The sequence below is a fragment of the Prionailurus bengalensis genome, chromosome A2 (genome assembly GCF_016509475.1).
Source record: "Prionailurus bengalensis isolate Pbe53 chromosome A2, Fcat_Pben_1.1_paternal_pri, whole genome shotgun sequence".
Classification (NCBI taxonomy): Eukaryota; Metazoa; Chordata; class Mammalia; order Carnivora; family Felidae; genus Prionailurus; species Prionailurus bengalensis.
Genome location: NC_057348.1, coordinates 1,595,986 through 1,616,487, shown reverse-complemented (window position 1 = coordinate 1,616,487; position 20,502 = coordinate 1,595,986). Strand labels below are relative to the sequence as shown.

At 62.4% G+C, this 20,502-nt stretch overlaps 1 protein-coding gene across 2 annotated transcripts; it reads left to right on the top strand.

Moving 5' to 3' along the window:
• The first annotated feature begins 639 nt into the window (after positions 1-639).
• LMNB2 (lamin B2) lies at positions 640-20,441 on the top strand. 2 transcript variants are annotated; one of them, XM_043586064.1, is made up of 12 exons: positions 640-990; positions 7,828-7,964; positions 12,593-12,749; positions 12,973-13,098; positions 14,549-14,719; positions 14,823-14,948; positions 15,280-15,500; positions 15,695-15,986; positions 16,074-16,181; positions 16,715-16,834; positions 17,096-17,209; positions 17,863-20,441. In XM_043586064.1, exons 1-12 carry the CDS (start codon positions 691-693, stop codon positions 17,902-17,904), a joined length of 1,914 nt encoding a protein of 637 aa, XP_043441999.1. In that variant the 5' UTR covers positions 640-690; the 3' UTR covers positions 17,905-20,441. The 2 variants fall into 2 exon arrangements, with proteins under 2 accessions (XP_043441999.1, XP_043442000.1); XM_043586065.1 differs by lacking the exons at positions 640-990; positions 7,828-7,964; positions 12,593-12,749; positions 12,973-13,098 and adding an exon at positions 13,123-13,765.
• Positions 20,442-20,502: the final 61 nt, after the last annotated feature.

The following is a 20,502-nucleotide window of genomic DNA, read 5'->3' as shown; positions in this document are numbered from 1 at the left end:
GAGATCAAGAGTCGCAGACTCCACCGAGTGAGCAGGCCAGGCACCCCTGTGAGCTGTTATTTTATTTTATTTTTATTTTATCATTTCATTTTATTTATTTATTAAAAAAAATTTTTTTTTCAACGTTTTTATTTATTTTTGGGACAGAGAGAGACAGAGCATGAACAGGGGAGGGGCAGAGAGAGAGGGAGACACAGAATCGGAAACAGGCTCCAAGCCATCAGCCCAGAGCCTGACGCGGGGCTCGAACTCCCGGACCGCGAGATCGTGACCTGGCTGAAGTCTGACGCTTAACCGACTGCACCACCCAGGCGCCCCTATTTCATTTTATTTTGATTGTACAGGTAAGTGACATCACTGAGCATATTTTTCAGGTTCCTTCACCTTTCATTTTAATAGGACTCCAAAGAAGTAGATAGGCTATGCGGGTGTGGAAACTGGGCATTGGCGGGAAAGCCGGTGTCTCTTGGTGTCGAGCTGGGAGTTTCGGGGCGGGCGGCTTGGCTAACCGATTATGGTTTATGGACAGCCAAGGACGGAGCGGGAACCCGAGCGGGAGGCGGGCCGGCCTAGCCCGCTCAGGAAACTACAGCTCCCGGCGTGCCCCGCGAAGCCCCGACGGACTACAAGTCCCAGGCTACTCCGCGGCGGCGGGCGCCGGGCGCCATCTTGGTCGGCGGCGCGGATTGAATGAGCCCGCCGAGCCGCGGCCGCCGTTCCGAGCCGCGCGGGCCCCGAGCCGTCGCCGCCGCCGCCGCCGCCGCTGCCGCCGCCGCCGCCGCCGCCATGGGCACGCCGCTGCCCGGCCGCGCGGGCGGACCCGCCACGCCGCTGTCGCCCACGCGCTTGTCGCGGCTGCAGGAGAAGGAGGAGCTGCGCGAGCTCAATGACCGCCTGGCGCACTACATCGACCGCGTCCGCGCGCTCGAGCTCGAGAACGACCGGCTCCTGCTCAAGATCTCCGAGAGGGAGGAGGTGACCACGCGCGAGGTGGGCGCGGAGCGGGGGCTCCGGCCTCCGAGGGTTCCGGGGGGTTCCCCTGCGCGGGAGTGACACTGGGCAGGCCCCGCCCACCGGGGGGGGTTCCCCGGGGCTTCGGGGGGACCCCTAGGGTCGCACGCTGTGGTGGGCATCGGCCTCCGAGGGTACCTGGGGGGCTTCGGGGATCCCCGCGAGCGAGGTTTGGAGGCCAGGTGGGCCCTGACCACCGAGGGGTCCTCAGGGGTTTCTCGGGGAACCTGTGAGCGAGGGGTGCACACTGGGGCAGGCCCCGCACACCGAGGGGGATTCTCGGGTTTTTCGGGGGACCTGTGAGCAAGGGGTGCACACTGGAGCAGGCCCCGCCCACCGAGGGGGATCCTCAGATTTTTCGGGGGACCCGTGAGCAAGGCGTGCATCCTGGGACAGGCCTCGTCCACCGAGGACTCCCAGGGAATTTTGGGGGGACGTGTGAGCGAGTGTTGCATACTGGGGCGGGCCCCGTCCGCCGAAGCGCCCGCAGGGGGTTTCGGGTGTCTCCTAAGCGAGGCGTGCAGTCTGGGGCAGACCGTGCTCTGAGGGACCCCTAGGGCATCTCGGGGTCCTCTGTACAACTGGTGGATATGGGACAGCCCCGAGCGCTGAGTGATCGGAGAAGATCTGGGGATCCCCTGACTGAGAGGGTGTGAGCCAGAGTAAGCCACGCCCCTAAGAGAGTTGTGGGGCTGCGTTAGTCTGTTCTGGTGTCCTGGGAGAAAATTTGGTGGGGTTCTCTGGTCTCTGAGGAGACTGGGAGTTCAGGCTGTCTGATGGGGCCCTGAGGAGGGGTGGAGGGTCTCATGGGTGCGGGTGGGGGTCCCTGGGGCGAGTCACGTGGTCTTTTCTCTGCAGAACTCTGCAGAAGTCCTGTGATGAACTCTGGGGAGTTCAGGGACTGGGGAGGTGGTTAGGCTGTAGGCTTCGGCTCCTACCCGCACCTGGGGTGGGAGGGCATCCTGGGGGGGGGGGGGGGGCTGATGTGTTAGGGATCCCGCGGGAAATTTGAGAGGTCCTCAGTTGGGCCCTGGGGAGCCCTGTTTGCTGATGAGTTGTTTGATGAGTGGATGAGAGGGGATGGGGAGGCAGCTGGTCTTGGGGACCCACTAGGAAGTTTTGGGTTCCAGGTGGGCCCCAGGGTTTCACAGACTGAGGGGCTGGGTAAACCCTCCCCCTAAGGGGCTGTGAGAGCCAGATGTCTGGGGGTCCTGGGTGGGTTCTTGGTGGGGACTGCGGCTCCCACCCAACTATCCCCCAACCCTTATTGGCCCCAGGCTCTTTTCTCGTTTAGCCGGCCCCCTGAAACCCACGTAGGGGTCCTCTGAGTATGGGTTGGGGTGACAGGGGTGCTCACCTTGCGGTCCCCCCTGAGGGCCGCTAGGAGAGCCAGGTCCTGAAGCCACGGCGTCCCTAGCCTGACAGTGGACCATGTGACAGAGTTGTGGGAGGGCAGCAGCTAGGGGGGCATTTCTGGGAGCCACTCACTCACCCTTCGTGTGACCCTGGGCAAGTCGCTTACTCTCTCTGGGTCTCAGTTCCTCTTCTGTAAAGTGGAAATATCAATACCACCTTCTGTGCCAGCTGGTGGGCCCTGGGAGTTGGTATTGGCTTCGTGGAATAAAGAGCAGGCGCTCAGGGGAAGTGCCCTGTGGCTTCGTTGCCCCTGCGTAATCGTGGCCTTAGTGGCTCAGAAAGCGGCTTGGGTGACGGGGAGGAAGAAGCGTCCTTGGCGGGGGGTGGTGGTGTGTGTTGCTCGGAACTGGATTCAAACCCAGATCCAAACTGCTTTTAGTCTGTGTGACCAGGGGGCAGGTCATTTATGCCGTGCGGCTAGAATCGTCCGGTCCCAAGCGTGGCCACCTGCCTCAGCGGTGCTCGTGTCCTCAGGATGTGGACCTCCAGCTCCCACCTGCAGGTTGGTCAGGACGCCATGGGACCTGGCTCCTGGTCTTTCCCCTGGCCTCGGTTGTCCCACCGACAGAGTAAATGGCGAACAGACCTTTGGGGGCCATGAGCCTGGTGGGCGGAGTGGAAGTGGGTGCTGTCCCTGGAGTGCACACAGGTGGGGCCAGGGAGCTGTATCCGGGCCCTGTCTGTCCGTCTGTCTGTCTGGACAGTGGCGTTACTTACTTTTCAGGGGTGAGGCTTGCTCCTGGGAACAAGGGGAGTGGTGCTTCGGGCGATAAGCCTGCCCCACCGTGACCTTGAGGGCTGTGCACAGGCTCCAGGGGTGAGAGGTGGGCTCCCAGGATAAATGGGGGATAAACGCCCCTCTTAAGTGGGCAGTGGAGGGAGGTGGTGACCTGCGGAGGGATGGGGAAGGTGGTCACATGGGCCCTTCAGAGGGAGTGACCTGGAAACGGCCTTGGGCTACAGTGGGGCCCAGGCTTGACTGCTGAGCTGGGCAGAAGCAGAGGGGGCTGGAGAGGTGGCTCGGGTGGGAGGGCCATGGGCCAAGCAGTGTTTATTTTACCTGCGCGGAAGCTTCGCACCTGGATGGAGACTGCCCGACACAGAATGATGTCTGGGGACGCTAGTGGTCATCACGCTGGGGGTGCTCCTGGCATCGGGTGGCTGGGGAGAGGGGTGTGCTCAGCCCCCACAGTGCCCAGGATGGCCTTGCCCCAGAGGATGATCCCGCCCCAATGCCAAGAGGAGAAACCACTTGAGGAACCCTTTGAAGATGCCTTTTAAACTGTTCTGAGCGTGTCACACGCTTGTCATAAAATCCAGACAGTGGAACTGCACGAAGTAAAACCACAGCTTCACCCCTTTTGAGTCCTGCCCGCAGGCTCGCTCTCACACGTGGGGCGGGTAGTGCACTGCTCAATAGCCATGTGCTCGGATCACTAGAAGGTTTCTGGAAAGGCTGGGGCGGGCCGGATTCTGTTGGAGAGAGATCTGGGTGCGGGCGGGGAGGGAAGGGGCCCGGGAGGGAGGGGCAGTTCTCCAAGGAGCCTCCCCCATCGGGTGTTAGGTTCCTCCAGCCTTCAGTTTCTTTTCCCTTACCTGCCCAGGTGTCCTGTTCCTCCGGGGGGGGGGGGGGGGGGGGGGGGGAGGGCGGGTCGGGACTCCCTCAGGTGGACCCAGGGAGCAGGGGCTGGGCAGGGCGAGCTGGGTGGGAGAGTAGCACTTGGGGCTGCCTGCATTAGGGGATTGTGGGACTGTGGTTCTCAGCCGGGAAGTCGTCCCCCAGAGACACAGGGACAGGCAAAGGCCACCTCGGGTTACGTGCGCCGCCCCCCCCCCCCACACCCCCTCTCTGCCCAACACATGCGAGCACATTTGCTCACTCCTGGCACTTGCAGAATGCCATGAAAGACCGAACAGTAGGCCCAGCCGTTGGTCTCCGGTTGCTGTGCCCGCAGTGCCTCGCAGGTGCAGGGAAGCAGGGCCTGCCAGGGGAGCACCTGTTAGTGGTCTGAGAAAAAGGAGTCTGTGAGCTTGTCCCCTGCGAGAAGTTTCCAGGTTGCCCCGCTGCTGTGGAGCCGGGTCCGCGTTTTAGCTCTGTGGGCTGGAAGTCTCCGTCGGGGCTGCTCGACTCCGAGGCTGCAGTGGAGAGCTGCCGCAGACACCGTGTGAAGGAGCGGGCCAGGCCGCGTGCCCGTGAAACTTCATTTGTACCTGCTGAAATCAGAATTCCTGGGGTCTCCCTCCCTGTGTCGCAAAATTTCTTTTTCTTTTCTTTTCTTTTCTTTTCTTTTCTTTTCTTTTCTTTTCTTTTCTTTTCTTTTCTTTTCTTTTCTTTTCTTTTCTTTTTTTTTCTTTTTCTTTTCCCCCCTCGGCCATTTAAAGATGCAAAAACTATTCGGGGCTTGCAGGCTGGACGAAGACAGGTGGCGTGGTGGAAATTGGCGCGTGGGCCCGAGTTTGCAGACCTGGCTGTAGATAAGTGCCTTGTCGAGACCAAAGGGACACCAGCCGCACGCGGACACACGCAGGGACCTGAGTCACACTGCAAGAGCTTGGTGTTGTGCTTTTGGTCTTCTTTTTGTTTTTTTAAGTAACCTCTGTAACCGTGGGGCTCGAACTCACCACCCTGAGATCGAGAGCCGAATGCTCTAGTGACGGAGCCAGCCGGGTGCCCCAGAACTTGGTACTTTAAACAGGCCACTTGAGGTGGTTGTGACGCTTTGGGCACAGAATCCGGGGGGGGGGGGGGGGAGGTGCCAAAAATCTCAATCGTGAAGACAAGCGATAGGGTGTATTTTTACTGACTCAACCTGATGTTTTAGGCCAGTTTTAGATGTACCGAAAAACGGCAAGGCTAGCGTGGGGTTCCCACAGAGCCCAGCCCCGTTCCCCTGCTGATCCCTCGCGTTAGTGTTTGTCACCGCGATGTCACCAGTATTGACGGCACGTTGACCTCGTTGACTAACACCCATACTTTATTTGTGGGTCCTCAGTTTCCCCTGACCCCTCTGCCCCAGGACCCCCTGGGGACCCCACACGGCATCCAGGGGTCCTGTCTCCTCGGGCCCCTCTGAACCGAGACGCTTTCTGAGACTTCCCTCGTGTGCATGCCCTGGGCCGCCGTGAGGAGTGCCGGTCAGGAATTCGTAAGACGTCTGTCCAGTGGGGTTTGCCTCCTGTTTCCTCGTGGTCAGGCTGGGGCAGTGCGACAAGTAATATTTTCACGGACTCTTCAAGAAACTAAAACGTGTAGGACGCCTGGCTGGCTCACTCGGTGGAGCACGTGTCTCCTGATCTTGGAGTCGTGAGTTCGAGCCCCACGTTGGGGGTAGAGTTTACTCCAAAAAAAATTTTTTTTAACTAGTACAGAAATCTCGCTGTGAATGAAATATCGAAAACTTAAATACGGTGTCATAGTTGCTGGCTTCTCCTGCCCTGTGCCCTGACCAGACTCCGTACTGAGGTCGCCTTAGTGACCGTTGTGTTGGTCACTGTTCGTCCCTGGACCCCCTGCCTGGTGAGGGGAGGGTGTGAGGGAAAGGGCCCCAGGCTGGGGGAGGAGCAGGGGTATGCCCTGCGTGTGCCCCTCCCTCAGGCTCAGGAGAGTTCTAGAAGGTGAGATGGCAGTTGGCGAGCAAAGACACACACGTAAACCCAGGTGCCCATCTACCTGTGGAGAGAGGAGCCAGTCACTCTGTGAACTGAGGTTTATTCCAGAAGCCAGTTCCCAGAGTTGGAGACATCGGGTGTGGCCAGAGGTGACCACCTTTGTGGGAGGGAGGGCGGGCCCTTGCTGCTGGGGGTGCAGGAGGGAGAGGCTGGCTTTGTCTCCACTCCCCCTATCGCGTGTCCTGACCTTGGAGCTGCGCCCGGCAGACCGGCCCTGCACCTGCAGGTCAGGAGACCACAGCTCACCGCTCCCTGTCTGGGAAGTAGGCCTGGGAGCCCGGATCCTGTCTTACCTGTGGGATGAGACGACTGGGGGCTGCCGGGCTGAGGCACAGGGTGCCCGGGCCAGTGGGGGTGGTGCGTGGGGTCTCAGACTGGATGTTAAAACCCCAGCTCTTGGGGCGCCTGGCTGGCTCCGTCGGTGGAGCATACAACTCTTGGTCTCCAGGTTGTGCGTTCAAGCCCCGTGTTGGGTGTAGAGATTACTTAGATAAAACTTCAAAAACACTTAAGAAAAACAAACAAAGCATCTTTTCTGAAAAGCGCCACCTCCTGGAGGCTCCTTGGCCCCTGGGCGAGCCGGGATGGTCATGACCCTAGCACATGGCAGGTTCCACGGCCCCTCTGCCCAGGGGCCTTTCCTGTGGACGGGTGGGGTCCCAGCCGCGCCCCGGACACACACCGCGCGGGCACCTTCTAGCTCCACAGCGATGGCTGTGCTTGTCATCCCGCGGCCCCGTCTTCAGCCGCTTTACTGAGCTGGAATTCCCGTCTCCCACCGCTCATCCAGTCACCCTCTACACCTCCGTGCTTTTAGCACTTCCAGAATGGTGCGGCCTTCACCTCCGTCCAATTCCAGAACATTCCATCTCCCCAGAGGGAACCCCGTCACCCCCAGCCCCCAGCTCCTAGCCCCCACGAGCCCCCCTCCTGTCCACGGACGGGCCCGTTCTGGACGTTTCACACACGTGGGCCCACACCCCGCGTGGCCTCTCATGTCCGGTTCCCTCCCTGAGCGTCGTGTGTTCGGGGTCCGGCCGTGGGGCGGCGGGGGCGGGCGCCTCGCTCCTGCTTGAGGCCAAGTGAGTGGGTTGCGGTGCCGTGTGTGTTCGTCCACGGATGGCCCTGTGGGTCGTGTCCACTCTGTGGCTGTTGTGAATCGTGCTGCTGTGAACACGCACCCGGTTTGTGTAGACGCGTGTGTTACTGCTTCTGGGCAGACAGGTACTCAGCCGTGGAGTTGGCGGGTTACAGGTGAGTCTGCTAACCCGTCCGAGGGGGCGCCCCGCGGTCTTCTGCAGCGGCTGCCCGGCTTTCCATTCCCCCTGCCGTGCGTGGAGGGCCCCATTTCTCTGTGTTGCCAGCATTTGTTGTCCTTTGTCTTTTCGACCCCAGCCGTCCTAGAGGGTGGAGGGGGTACCTCACTGTCCTGTTGGGTTCCAGGTATCTGTGAACACACGTGCGTGGTCCTGGGCACATAGACACGGGGGAGGCTGGGGGCAAGAAGGCCACGAGAAGCGAGCCGTGTGCCCAGCTGGTGGGTGACCTGGGCAGGGGACGGGCCACAAGGGCGGGTGGGACCGGCTGGGGTGGCCCCGGGCTAGTGGGGCCGAACTGGGTGCGGAAGCCTCCGCTGTCCCTACGAGCTCTGTCTGGCCTGGGGGGGTGTGGGGAGCCTGCGCGGCGGGGAAGAGGCTTCTCTTTGACCTGGGCCTTGCCGAACCCCCTCAGGTGAGCGGCCTCAAGACGCTGTACGAGTCGGAGCTGGCCGACGCCCGCAGGGTGCTGGACGAGACGGCCCGAGAGCGGGCCCGGCTGCAGATCGAGCTGGGGAAGGTCAAGGCCGAGCTGGAAGAGACGAACAAAAGGTAGGTGTGTGGCTGGCGTTTGCCACCCTCGTTCTGGGCTGCGTCCCCGGGACCGAGCTCTGTGGCCTCGGCCTCCAGATGCCCCTTCCCAGCATCATGCGGCCCAGGGGAGATTCCTCTTTTTTTTTTCTTTTCAGAAGTTTATTTATTTTGAGAGAGTGGCAGGAGCAGAGAGAGGGGGAGAGAGAGAATCCCAGACAGGCTCCGCGCTGTCAGCACAGAGCTCGATGCAGGGCTCAATCTCACCGACTGTGAGATCATGATCTGAGCGATGGCAAGAGTCGGACGCTCATCCGACTGAGCCCCCCAGGCGCCCCTTCCCCAGGCGGATTTCAAACCCGAGCAGCTCTCCTGAAGCGGAGTCTGTAGGGAGCTGTCAGCATGGGGCCCCTGTGCTCCCAGGGGGAAGGACGGGCCAGAGCCCAGCCTCCCTTCTCTGCCCTGGACTTGGGAACCACTGTTGTGTCACGGGTCCCCAGGGACCTTGCCGCCCACCTCACGTGTGCGCAGTGGCCCTCGTCCTCCACGGCACCTGTCGGGTGCCCGCCCCGGGAAACTCGGTCCGCTTCCGTCCCCCCACTGGAGCACCTCAGCCACCATACAGGCCGCGTGGGGGAGGCAGCCTTCAGGCTGTGGGCTTTTCTCTTCCAAAGCACACACTGTGGCCACTTTGGAGTGAAAGGGCCGCGCGGGAAACGAGCAGAACCAAGTTGTGCGGGTGTGGACAGCAGCGGGACGGAGTACTTGATCGGGGGCGCCGTGCGCCACAGCAGGCAGTCAGATGTGACCCGCTGTAAGCCTCACACCCGCCAGGGCCCGGCCGTCACGGTCTCCAGTCCGGACGGGCAAACTGTGGCGGGGGCCGGGCTTATCCAGGGTCCCTCAGCTTGGTGGTCACCGGGGCCGAGGCCTGGTGCCTGTGTCCCTGCCCACAGCCCCGGCCGCCACCCGAGTCACCGTTGCATTTGCGGGAATGTTTTGGGTTTTTTTTTTTTTAAGGCAGTTTTACGTTTATAGGAAACGAGTGGACGGTACAGAGTTTCCAGAGCCCCCCTCCGGTTGCCCCGTTACAAACACCTTTTTCACCTTCCATTAATGAGCGGGCGAGGCTGTTGTAACGGACGAGGCAGCACCAATACGCTGCCGTTAACCGAAGCCCACAGCTGACGTCAGGGCTCACTCTCGCGGGGGTTCCCCCGTGAGTTTGCACAAACGCATCGTGAGAACGTATCTGCCCCTCTGCCATCGTAGTCCCGCTGGCCCTCAAAGGCTCGTGCTCTGTCCGTCCCTCCCTCCCTTTCTCCCTCCCTCCTCCCTTCACTGCCTCCATGGTTCTGCCTTTTCCAGAATGTCCTAGACTTGGAACCACACTGTGCGTGTGGCCCCCTCAGCCTGGCTTCTGTCGCTGAGTGATGGGCACCTGTGGTTCCTCGGTGGACTAGATCCGCTGGAGCAGAACAGAGAGCCCAGACACGGGCCCACGCCGCGCGGTCACCCGGTCTTTGGCCAAGGAACAAAGGCAAGTCCTGCTTTTGTAAAAGGCCAGGTAGACTGTGTGGGCCATCCGTTCGGTCAGTTTTTTCCATTAAAAAGTGATCCTGGAGAAGACTGCGGGGATTCCAGAGTCAGCACCGCCCGGACCCCAGCCTCTCTCTCTCTCTCGTTTCGGTGCGGAGTCCGGAACTCTCCAGACGCTCCTTGTCTGGGCCGGAAGTCTTGGTTTTTTTTCCCCACTATCGGTCACAGATGCTCGCTGTCAAGAAAGTGGAAAATGCAAGATCGTTTGAAGAGAAGCAGCACACGTGGCCCCAGCCTTCGCCCAGAGTCGCCTCAGTGGGCCTGCCACGTTTCGGTCCCACGGGTCTTTTCTGTGTGGCCGTAGGCACCTCCACGAACTGGCGACGCCTGAGAGCAGTTGGGGGGGGGGGGGGGCGTCCCTCGCGGACGTCCCCCGAGTCATGAGATGCCCCTGTGCCGGGGCTCTGTCCTGGCTGCTGGGATGTCCCCACGTCTGGGCTGCTTCACCAGTGGTGCCGGGGCTGTGCACTGCCAGCCCCATTGTTCTGTGACCGCCTCCGCGGGTGACAGCTGCGGGGTGGGGGTGGGGGCAGATAGGACAAGAAGAATGGCGAACACTGCTAAGTGTCTGGGCCGGAACTTTCCCGTAAGGCCCCTACTCCAGAAGGAAGCCTTCCTGTGCTTGCGGGCCCGTGGACGCCTCTTTGGCCCCTGACCTCCGGGGCTTCGTGCAGTCGCCTCACTTCTCTCGTCCGCGCAGGAGCCCTTCCAGACCAGGGCGGCCATTTAGCTCTGGTGTCTTTCTTCTCCCGAACAACTTGTCACCACAGCCCCGTGAGGATGGGAATGTGGGTAGCGTGTGGAGGAGCCACATTCTCCCACTTAACCTCCCAGGACTTCCTGTCAGGCAGGTGAGCGATCTGCCTTAGCGCCTCGAAGCTGGTGAGACGCGGCCAGTGAGACGAAAGCCAGTATAAGCCCCAGTGCCCCCGCTTTCTGGACCGTGCTGTGTAGTTGTGCAGGGTACCGAGCACTAGATAAAGTTGTTCAGAAGTTTTCCATGTTACCTGACGCCTCTGTCCCAGTCCCCCTGGCTTCGTTGCTGATTTCAAACTTGCCGGGCACACCTCACCCCAGGGCCTTTGCACTTCTGCTTCCTCTGCCTGAACGCTCTTCTCCTGGAAATAACAGATCTGGCTCCTCCCACTGCTGCCCTCACGCAGGTCTGTTTCCGGGGCCGTCCCCCCCCCCCCCCCCCCCCCCCCCCCCGGTCACGGCTGACGGGACTTAAAAGTACAATTCCCACCTCACTCTGCTCACCCCGCGTCTCCCCTCCCTGCTTCATCTGCCCTTCTGATGCAGACTTATGTCTGGCAGGCAGCGTGTTTCCCTCTTGTCTCTACCCACGAGAAAGTTCTGCACCGTGGGAGCAAGGGTGTTCCCGGATGGATCTCTGGCAGGAGGGTGTCCTCCACAAAGCGGGCTGTCAGTAATGGTTGTGAAATGAGTGACTTGTGTCCCCCCCAAACCCCTGCAAAACCGCTCTAGGGGCTCAGGGTTTGCAGCCCCTGGAGAGCCAGGACTGTGTGGCTGTGTGGACCCTGAGACCCCTCCCCCCATGGAGAATGGCCATATGATGCCTGGGCAGAGCTCCACGTTCGTGGGGCTGCTCTGGGGACATGGGCAGCTTGGCGGCCAAAGTCTCTGGTCTTTATGCCACCCCACCTCACGTGAGCTGATGCGGGGTCCCCTGTGCTTCTCCCTGGGGGGGAATGGCGGGGATGCCGCCCAGCCCCCACCGTGTCCCATGTGAGCAGTGCTGCTCGATGGGGATGGCTCCCTCAATTCCGTGGTGGGGAGGTGGCCATGTGTTCAACTCCAAGGTTGAGAATTCCTTTGAGAATCAAGGGCCAGGGGCCCACGCTAGTAATAGCTGTGCCTTAAAGAATCTGTTTGTCATCTTCAATATCGGGAAAGTTGTCTACTAGGATACCAGATGAACCTGCTTCAAGTAACTTAAGTTTGCAAGTGAGATGGACTTTTCAGTGGCTGGGATGTTAATTTTATAATGTTTATTTTTGAGAGAGAGAGGCAGACTGGAAACGGGGGAGGGGCAGAGAGAGGGAGAGACAGACTCCGAAGCAGGCTCCAGGCTCCGAGCTGTCAGCACAGGGCCCGACGCGGGGCTCGAACTCACCAACCGTGAGATCATGACCTGAGCCGAAGTCGGATGCTTACCGAGTGAGCCACCCAGGCACCCCAATATATACAACTTTAGGGGCGCCTGGGTGGCGCAGTCGGTAAAGCGTCCGACTTCAGCCAGGTCACGATCTCGCAGTCCGTGAGTTCGAGCCCCGCGTCAGGCTCTGGGCTGATGGCTTGGAGCCTGTTTCCGATTCTGTGTCTCCCTCTCTCTCTGCCCCTCCCCCGTTCATGCTCTGTCTCTCTCTGTCCCAAAAATAAATTAAAAACGTTGAAAAAAAATTTTTTTTAATAAAAAAAAATATATATATATACAACTTTAATAAATTTAAATTATACATTCACTTTTTAAAAAATTTATTTTTATTTTTAAGCTTATTTATTTTGAGAGAGAGACCATATGCAGAGAGAGAGAAAGGGAGAGAGAATCCTAAGCAGGCTCTGAGCTGTCAGCACAGAGCCCAACGCAGGGCTTGAACCCACAAATCGCGAGATTAGGACCTGAGCAGAAATCAAGATTCGGATGCTTAACCGACTGAGCCACGCAGGCGCCCCAGTATATGTTAACTTTTTAATAAATTGTTCTCCTCTCTACGAGCCGTCCAGTGTCCAGAAATCACCAAAAAATGACATTAAAGCTCTTCCCTTGGGGTTTTTGGAGCGTGTGTGTGTGTGTGTGTGTGTGTGTGTGTGTGTGTGTGTGTGTGTGTGTGTGTGTGTTGGCCAGTGGGGCCCTGCTGGCCTGGCTCAGGGCAGGTTTGTGCCGAGAGCCGGGGTGGGTCTGGCCTGCTTAGGCCCTGGTGACCTTGTCCCGGGGCTTCCTGGGCTGCCTGAGGGGCTCCCTGTAGCTGCACCACAGCTGCCCTCCCGCTCTGTGCTCTTGGCTGAGTCCCGCTCTTGACTTTCAGCTCCAAGAAGAGGGAGGGCGAGCTCACGGTGGCCCAGGGCCGTGTGAAGGATCTGGAGTCCCTGTTCCACCGGAGCGAGGCGGAGCTGGCCGCCGCCCTCAGCGACAAGCGGGGCCTCGAGAGCAATGTGGCGGAGCTGCGGGCCCAGCTGGCTAAGGCGGGTTTTCAGGGGGCCCTGGTCTGGGGGAGGCCCGGTGCCAGTGGGCATGTGCGTGTGCTGCGGGCCCAGGCGGTGGCTTTCCTGTCGGGTGTGAGCGGCTTTCCCACCTGGCGACGCCCCATCAGAGTGTGTGTGTGTGTTTAAGGGGGATCCCCCGCGCCCCGAGAAGCTACGTGGTGCGGCAGATGGTCACGTTGGCTTGCTGTCCTGTGTCCCCCAGGCGGAGGACGGTCACGCGGTGGCCAAAAAGCAGCTGGAGAAGGAGACACTGATGCGTGTGGACCTGGAGAACCGCTGCCAGAGCCTGCAGGAGGAACTCGACTTCCGGAAGAACGTCTTTGAGGAGGTGCGGCCCGGCCGGCCCGCTAGGGCCCTGCGACAGCCTGAGGACGGGGGCCTCAGCCCGGCACAAGTGTGGGGGGCGGGGCGGGACCCGGGGAGGGTCCTTCTGCCTCTGTCAGCCTGGGGGACCCCGGGCACGTCTCCCATCTGTGCCTTTCTTCACGCGGCCTCTCTGCCTCTCACCCAGACACTTGTCACTGGGTCTAGGGCCCACCCAGATAATCCAGAATGATCTGATTTTGAGGCTCTTAATCGCATCTGCTAAGCCCCCCTTTCCAGATAAGGTCACACTGCCAGGTTCTAGGGATTAGGATGTGGACTCCTCTTTTGGACTTGGGGCTCCCCCATTCAATCCACAGCAGACCCTCCCCAGGGAAGGGAAGGAAGGGGGGGCCCATCTGCTTCCCTTGCTTCCTGGGTCTCTCCCTCCCCCTTTGCACCTGGGCCTGCCCGGGAGTGAATGAGCACTCCTGGCGGTTAGAGCAGGGGTTTCTGTGTCCCCCCCTCCCCACCGTGGCCCCTCCCAGCTCGTCCTCACAAAGCCCATTGTCCTGTCACAGCCCAGAATGGAACCCTGGGGCCCTCGCTGCTGCCCTCACTGCCTGGGTGAGCTGCTCGAGGGAAGGATGTCCATGCTCCCGAGGAGTGGTTTCCCACTGCAGCCGCGCCCCGTGAGAGCCAGGGCCGCCAGGGCACTTGGGGAGCAGCCCGAGAGGGAACCCCTGAAGGCATCCGGCAGAAAACCGGAGCCTTCCGAGGGGATCTGTCAGAGACCCTGACCTTGTGCGGGGCCCCTCGGAGGCACCAGTCAAGGATCCCGGGTCTGCCAGGGGGCCTGGGAAGACAGACACAAGGGGGCCTGCCAGGGGAGCCGGAAGGGCACCCCAGAAGGGCTCCTGGAGGGGTGTCCCGAGGCAGGCATCCGCGAGGGGCGCCGTGACGGCGGGTGTGCTGTTCGTGGGTTCGTTGTCAACAGGATTGGCTTCCTGGAGAAACATTCCTATTGTTTTTACAAGCGATGGCGCAGTGTGATAAGTGACAGCTCTCTGTGCTGGGGGGAGCTTCTGGGAGGAAAGGCCGTCCCCTTTCCTGGAGCCGGAGGCTGGCGAACAGCTCCTTCTGCCTGCCCTTGACCCCACCGTGTGTCTGGGGCAGCGGTGCTCTGGGGCCCCTGCCTTCCTCGGCGTTGCCGTGTGTCCTCTGCTGTCCCGAGGGCGGCGGGGGTGGTGGACACATGTTATTTACCTGCTAGTCAGCTGGAGGGCACTTGGGCTGGGTCTCCTCTGCGCGGTGTGAGCAAGCAACCGGGAGATCCCCCCGCCCCCCGGTGGTTCACTGTGCAGTTTTGAGCCCTCGCTCGGCCTTGGCTCTCGGGTCGGGGACACCGCCGACCGGGAGGCCAGGGGTGCCCGGGCCGCGGGCCCGCCGCAGCGGTGACGCTCGCTGTGCGGCAGGAGGTGCGGGAGACGCGGCGGCGGCACGAGCGCCGCCTGGTGGAGGTGGACAGCAGCCGGCAGCAGGAGTACGACTTCAAGATGGCCCAGGCGCTGGAGGAGCTGCGCAGCCAGCACGACGAGCAAGTGCGGCTGTACAAGCTGGAGCTGGAGCAGACCTACCAGGCCAAGGTGCCCGCGGCGGTGGCGGCGGCGCGCGGGGGGGGCGGGGGGGGTGGGGGGGGAGGGCCACGCCCGCCGCCAGGCGCTCACCTGCCGGTCCGTGTCCCTTCAGCTGGACAGCGCCAAGCTGAGCTCTGACCAGAACGATAAGGCCGCCAGCGCCGCGCGGGAGGAGCTGAAGGAAGCGCGCATGCGGGTCGAGTCCCTCAGCTACCAGCTGTCCGGCCTCCAGAAGCAGGTGACTCCCCGGGGCCTGTCTGCCCCCCCCCCCCCCATCCGTCGACCCCCGCCGCTGCTGCGGGACGCCCGCTTCTGGCTTCGGGTGTAGATGCAGCGGCGAGTCCCGGGCGCTGGTGATGCATGCAGCGCCCCTTCCGGCCTGGCCTGGCCGAGGGGGCTGTGGGGCCCGCCGGCCACCGGAGCCCCTGGGGCTGGGTGTCTGTCCCCGGCCCGCCCCAGGAGCCCGGCCGCGTGTGCAGGAGGACGGGAAGAGAGGCGCGCAGCCGGGAGGGCTTCTCCCCGTGACCTGCAGAGGCCGCCCTGACCTGGCCGCCCCGACTCCTCCCCAGGCCAGTGCCGCGGAGGACCGGATTCGCGAGCTGGAGGAGACCATGGCCGGGGAGCGGGACAAGTTCCGCAAGATGCTGGATGCCAAGGAACAGGAGATGACAGAGATGCGCGACGTGATGCAGCAGCAGCTGGCCGAGTACCAGGAGCTGCTCGATGTCAAGCTGGCCCTGGACATGGAGATCAGCGCCTACCGCAAGCTCCTGGAGGGCGAGGAGGAGAGGTGGGGGGGCGGGGGGGTGGGGGGGCGAGGGGGCGGGGCGAGGCAGGCTGTTGGGGCCGGGGGGCGGGGCTCCGGGGGGGGAGGGGAGAGGCGGAGCCGCAGGGGGTGGGGGCTCTCGGGGCAGGGGCGAGGAGGACGGGGAGGCCGAGCGGGTCTGGTCCCTTGGGAGCCCTAGTCGGCCCTCCGTCCCCCAGGCTGAAGCTGACCCCCAGCCCGTCGTCGCGGATCACTGTGTCGCGGGCCACGTCGAGCAGCAGCGGCGGCAGCGTGGCGGCGGCCGGGCGCACGGGCCGCGGCAAGCGGAAGCGGCTGGAGGCGGAGGAATCGCCGGGGTCGAGCGGCATCGGCTCCGGCTCCGGCGGCGGCGGTGGCGGCGGCGGCAGCGGCTTCCACCTGGCGCAGCAGGCGTCGGCCACGGGCGGCGTGGGCATCGAGGAGGTCGACCTGGAGGGCAGGTTTGTGCAGCTGAGGAACAGCTCGGACAAGGTGAGAGGCCCGCGTCCCTGGGGGTGGGGTCCCGCGGGGTTCCCCCCGAGCCGTGCGTCACGTCAGGCCGCGTGTCCCCTTTGCCAGGACCAGTCTCTGGGTAACTGGAGGATCAAGAGGCAGGTCCTGGAGGGGGAGGAGATTGCCTACAAGTTTACGCCCAAGTACGTGCTGCGCGCCGGCCAGACCGTCACGGTAGGTGGCTGCGGAAGGGCAGGTGGGCCGGCCGGGGGGGTTGGGGAGGGGGGGCGGGGGGGGGCAGTAGCAGCTAGCCAGGTGCCCAATGTGACCGGGGGCCGGGATGGGGCAGGAAAGGGGGTGGGGTGGGGGGCGGTGGTTGAGTGACTTTGCCCTGAGAACGGCTGTTGCTTGTCACGGGTCACCCGTGTGCCACTGCTGTGCCAGCGGACCCTCCCCGGAGCCCTGTAGCACCTTGGTGACACATCAGGGTCCCGTGGCAGAGAAGGATCCAGGTTGTCTGGGCTGGCGGCCGGGCATTGGCGGAAGATGTTAACAGTGACGGGTGTGGACCCCTGGAGCCGACGGGCTTCTGATCCCAGCACGGCCGTCGTTCTCTGAGATGAGAGCCGTCGGCCACCGTGAACCTCAGTGTCGTGGCAACGGACATCCCTCGGCAGACCCAGGGGGCAGTGATAGGGAACCGGCTGGTGGCACAGAGTACTGGGACCAGAGCCAACATTGATGGGGAGGCCCCCTGTGTCCCCCAGGTGTGGGCAGCTGGTGCAGGAGTGGCCCATAGTCCCCCCTCGACACTTGTGTGGAGGAGCCAGAACAGCTGGAGCACAGGCGACAGCTTCCGGACCGTCCTGGTCAACGCGGATGGGGAGGTGGGTGCCCTGGGCCTGTGGGGGCCGTCTTCTGTCCTGGCCTTGGGGTCCCTCCTGGAGCCTCCCTGACCGCACCACAGGCCGCTGTGGGAGCCCTGGGGCGGAGCTTCGGCCACAGGGCCAGCGAGGCGATCCTGGGTTCGGGGTGCTGTCCTGCGGCGCGCCGAGGCCTGGCCGGAGCATTCTCACCTGACGGCCGACCTGTGGGCCGGGCCCTGGGCACCCGAGGGGTCAAGTGTCCACGGCTCTTCTCTCGCCCAGGAGGTGGCCATGAGAACCGTGAAGCAGTCCTCAGTGGTGCGGGAGACGGAGAACGGGGAGGAGGGAGAAGAGGAGGGAGCCGAGTTCGGCGAGGAGGATCTTTTCCATCAACAGGTAGAAGTCCCCAAGGTGGCATGCGTGGCCGCCATGTCCCCGGGGCCGTGCTGCCCCGCGGGCTGCTGCGTCTGCGCTAAGGTTCTTGGCACAGTCCGGGCCTCACCCCCTGGAGGGCCCCACGGCCTGTGGCCAGAGATGTGCCATGGTGGGGCTGGGGGTGGGGGGGTGACATCCCTGCCTCCTGGCTCTTGTCCATCGTGAGGGCCTCAGGGTTCTGGCCCGGGGGCCCCCTAGGAGTGTGGTGTTGGCCCCCGAGCGCCGCCAGGCGGCACCGGTGTAACCCCGAGGGTCCTCAGCGAATGGGCTCTGTGCCACTGCTCCGGCAGCCTGAGACAGCGGGGCCTAGATGATGGTTTGGGGGGAAGGGCTCCTGGAGGGCCCTGGGGCCTTGCCGCAGCAGCTCTAAGTCCCAAGACTGGGGTCTGACATTTCAGTTGTGTTGTGTAGCTCGGAAGGGAGACGTGGAAGGTTCTGGAACGGGGACAGTTGAGGCTGAAGCTGCTGGCCCTGTCTTCTCGCCGGGAGCTGGTGCTCTGGGCTGGCGAAGGCCCTGGTCCAGCCCCTGTCTGGCAGGGGTGGGGGGCCACCAGCTACCTGCCTAGCCAGGCGGGCACGCTCCGGCCTCTTAGGCTGCTGGCCTTTCTTTCCAGGGGGACCCAAGGACCACCTCGAGAGGCTGCCGCGTCATGTGAACGGAACTCGCCTCATCATGTCTTTACCCAGAGCCACTGAAAACTATTTTTATATCATTGGCCGTCTTTAGTCCTTGATACATTTCTAGAGAATTTTTAAGCAAACTGCCAGAACGTGGGGGCGGGTCTCTGCCATCTGTGCTGTGGGTGGGCTTCCTCGGACCCTCCCTTCATCGCCACTGTCTGGACCTGGTTTTTGTTTTTGGTGCCGCATTTCACCATTTGGCTGAGTTCGAGGAGGCCGAGGAACCTAATAGCTGCCGGGGGCGGGGTTTGGAGGCTGGAGGGCCTGGCGGGGGTGCAGGGGCCCGACTCTCTCCCTGCCTCTGTCTCTCCCTCGGACAGAGCGGGGCTGGCCTCTCCTCTCGGGACCAACCCGTGGGTCTTAAGTGGGCGGAGAGCAAAAATGCCCGGGAGTTTCGTTGTTTGTTAAGCTCTTTAAAAACCAAATCCAGAGCCCAGGCTGTGACCTGGCGGGGGGCCAGCGCCCCCCCCCTGTGGAATTTTGGCGGCTGGGCCGGAGACCAGAGCTTTGGGAGCCGGTGGTGTGGACGAGGCTCTGCTCTGACTCCGCTGGAGCGTGTGTGCGGCTGCAGGCCAGGTGTCTGTGCACGTGTCGGGGGCTCTGCGGTGAGCCCCCCTCCCTTCCTGGCTGTCGGGCCCTGGGGTTCTGGAGTTTTCTGTACTTGAGTTCCTCGGCTTGCAGGACCAGCGGGGCAGGAGACCCGGAAACCTAGGGGACAGGGACAGCTCTGTTTGGAGACTTGTCACCAGGTAAATGGCAAGGGCACAGGCGGGATAGCCTCGCCGGCGAGTGTCCACGTGTGACAGCTGCTTCCCGGGCCTCTGAGAGGAGAGCCGCCTTGGGGTGAGCCCCCGCCCCCTTCTCCAACTCTGTGCCTTGTGCACGGACGGGGCTGAGTGCGGGTCCCCACCGGCTCCTGTGTGCTCGCGTGTCCCTCTGTCCTGGCTTCTGTGGGCGACTTCCTTCTCTGACGGCCGTGCTGGTGCCGGCCGATTCCTGCAGGGCGGCTCCCGGTCACCTCGCCGGCCCCCCCTCTGCGCTCACTGACCGTTCATACCCCCTCCCACATAGATACACAGAAGTTATTTTTTTAATGGATATTTATTTTTTTACATTGGTCAGTGCTCAGATTGCCGGATCCCACTTCAGGGCTCGAGCCAGGGTCACTGGGACAGTCCCCCGAGGGGGTGGAGGGTGGCCAGCTCGGTGGACGCTGAGGCCGCAGACAGCAAATTCCTTCAGAAAGCGCAGCTCAAGTCTTAAAGACGAAATACTGAGCCATGGAGGCACGCTGCCCCCAAAAGGTAGCACGTTTACCAAGCTGGCCCCTCCCACTCGCCCCAGGCAGGGAGACCCGGCATGGGGTCCCTGCGGTCCCCCACCGGTCTCCCTTTCCTTGGAAACTGCCTGTGGCCGGAGGGTTAGAGGCTTGTAGGCTAGCGAACAGTCTGCTGCATCTAGGGTCGGCTTTAGGTCAGGTACTTTGCGTGGCCACCAGAGTCCCCAGGATGTGAACTTGGTTTTTCTCGTGAAGGGAAATGTCTCACCACTACCCCTCCCCCGTTTCTGGTGGGTCCTGGGGGGGGGGGGGAGGGCTCGCCTGCCACGATGATCAGCCTCCGCCCCATGCGTGACCTTCCCCAGGAGTGCTTCCGGGCCCCCGAGGCCCTAAGGTGGTGCCCCCACACCCGCATCACAGGAACTGCATGTGCAGTGAGGGTCTGGAGCTCAGACGCAGAGGCATCAGGCGGGTTGTGGTGGGGGTCTCCAAAGTCTGCACTGGTCTCAGCCACATCTTGCGATGTATGGGGGGGGGGGGGCGGGGAGAGGCGACTGTGGACAGGGAGTGGGCCCCATCGTTCCCATGGGCCCAGATGCCTCATGGCATCCTTTTCGGTTCCGGGCAGGGCCTCCAGGTGCACGGGTAGGGCTTGCTCCTGGCAGGTGACATTTGTCCTTTCCAGGCCCATTTCCAGCCTTTCCCCCCAACCCGTGGTGGCCTGGCCTTCCCCCTCCCCCCCCAACCCGTGGTGGCCTGGCGGAGGTCCCGAGTGGAGGGGTGAAAGGGCCCAGGCACCGTGGTGTCCTTGTCTGGTGGGGGGAAGGTAAACTAGGGACCCTTGGTGACTGCAGGAGGATGGTGGCCGTTGGTAAGGGAGTATTTGGAAATCCAGAACGGAATCCAACGTTCAGCTGTCAGCGCTGGCCTGGGAAACAGTCTGCAGTTGTCATTCTTAGCTTTAAGCCGCTTTAAACGATGCGGGAACGATTCCTTTGTCCGAGCCCCACTCGCTAACCGGGCGCCCGGGCCAGCGGCACCCCCGCTGGGGTCGCGGCCGCGCCCCGACGGATCGGATCATCAGCACAACCTGCCGTGGGGCCGGCTGGGCGGACGGCTTCTAAGGACTTGCATGCCAAACGTGTGGTCTTTTTCTTTCTCCAATGATTTGTAATATGCATTTTATGACCGGAAACTTTTTGTACAACACTCCAATAAACATTTTGATTTTAAGTTCTGCCCCCGAGTCTACTCTGACGCGGCTGCCCCAGACCGGGGACGGAGGGGGGCATAC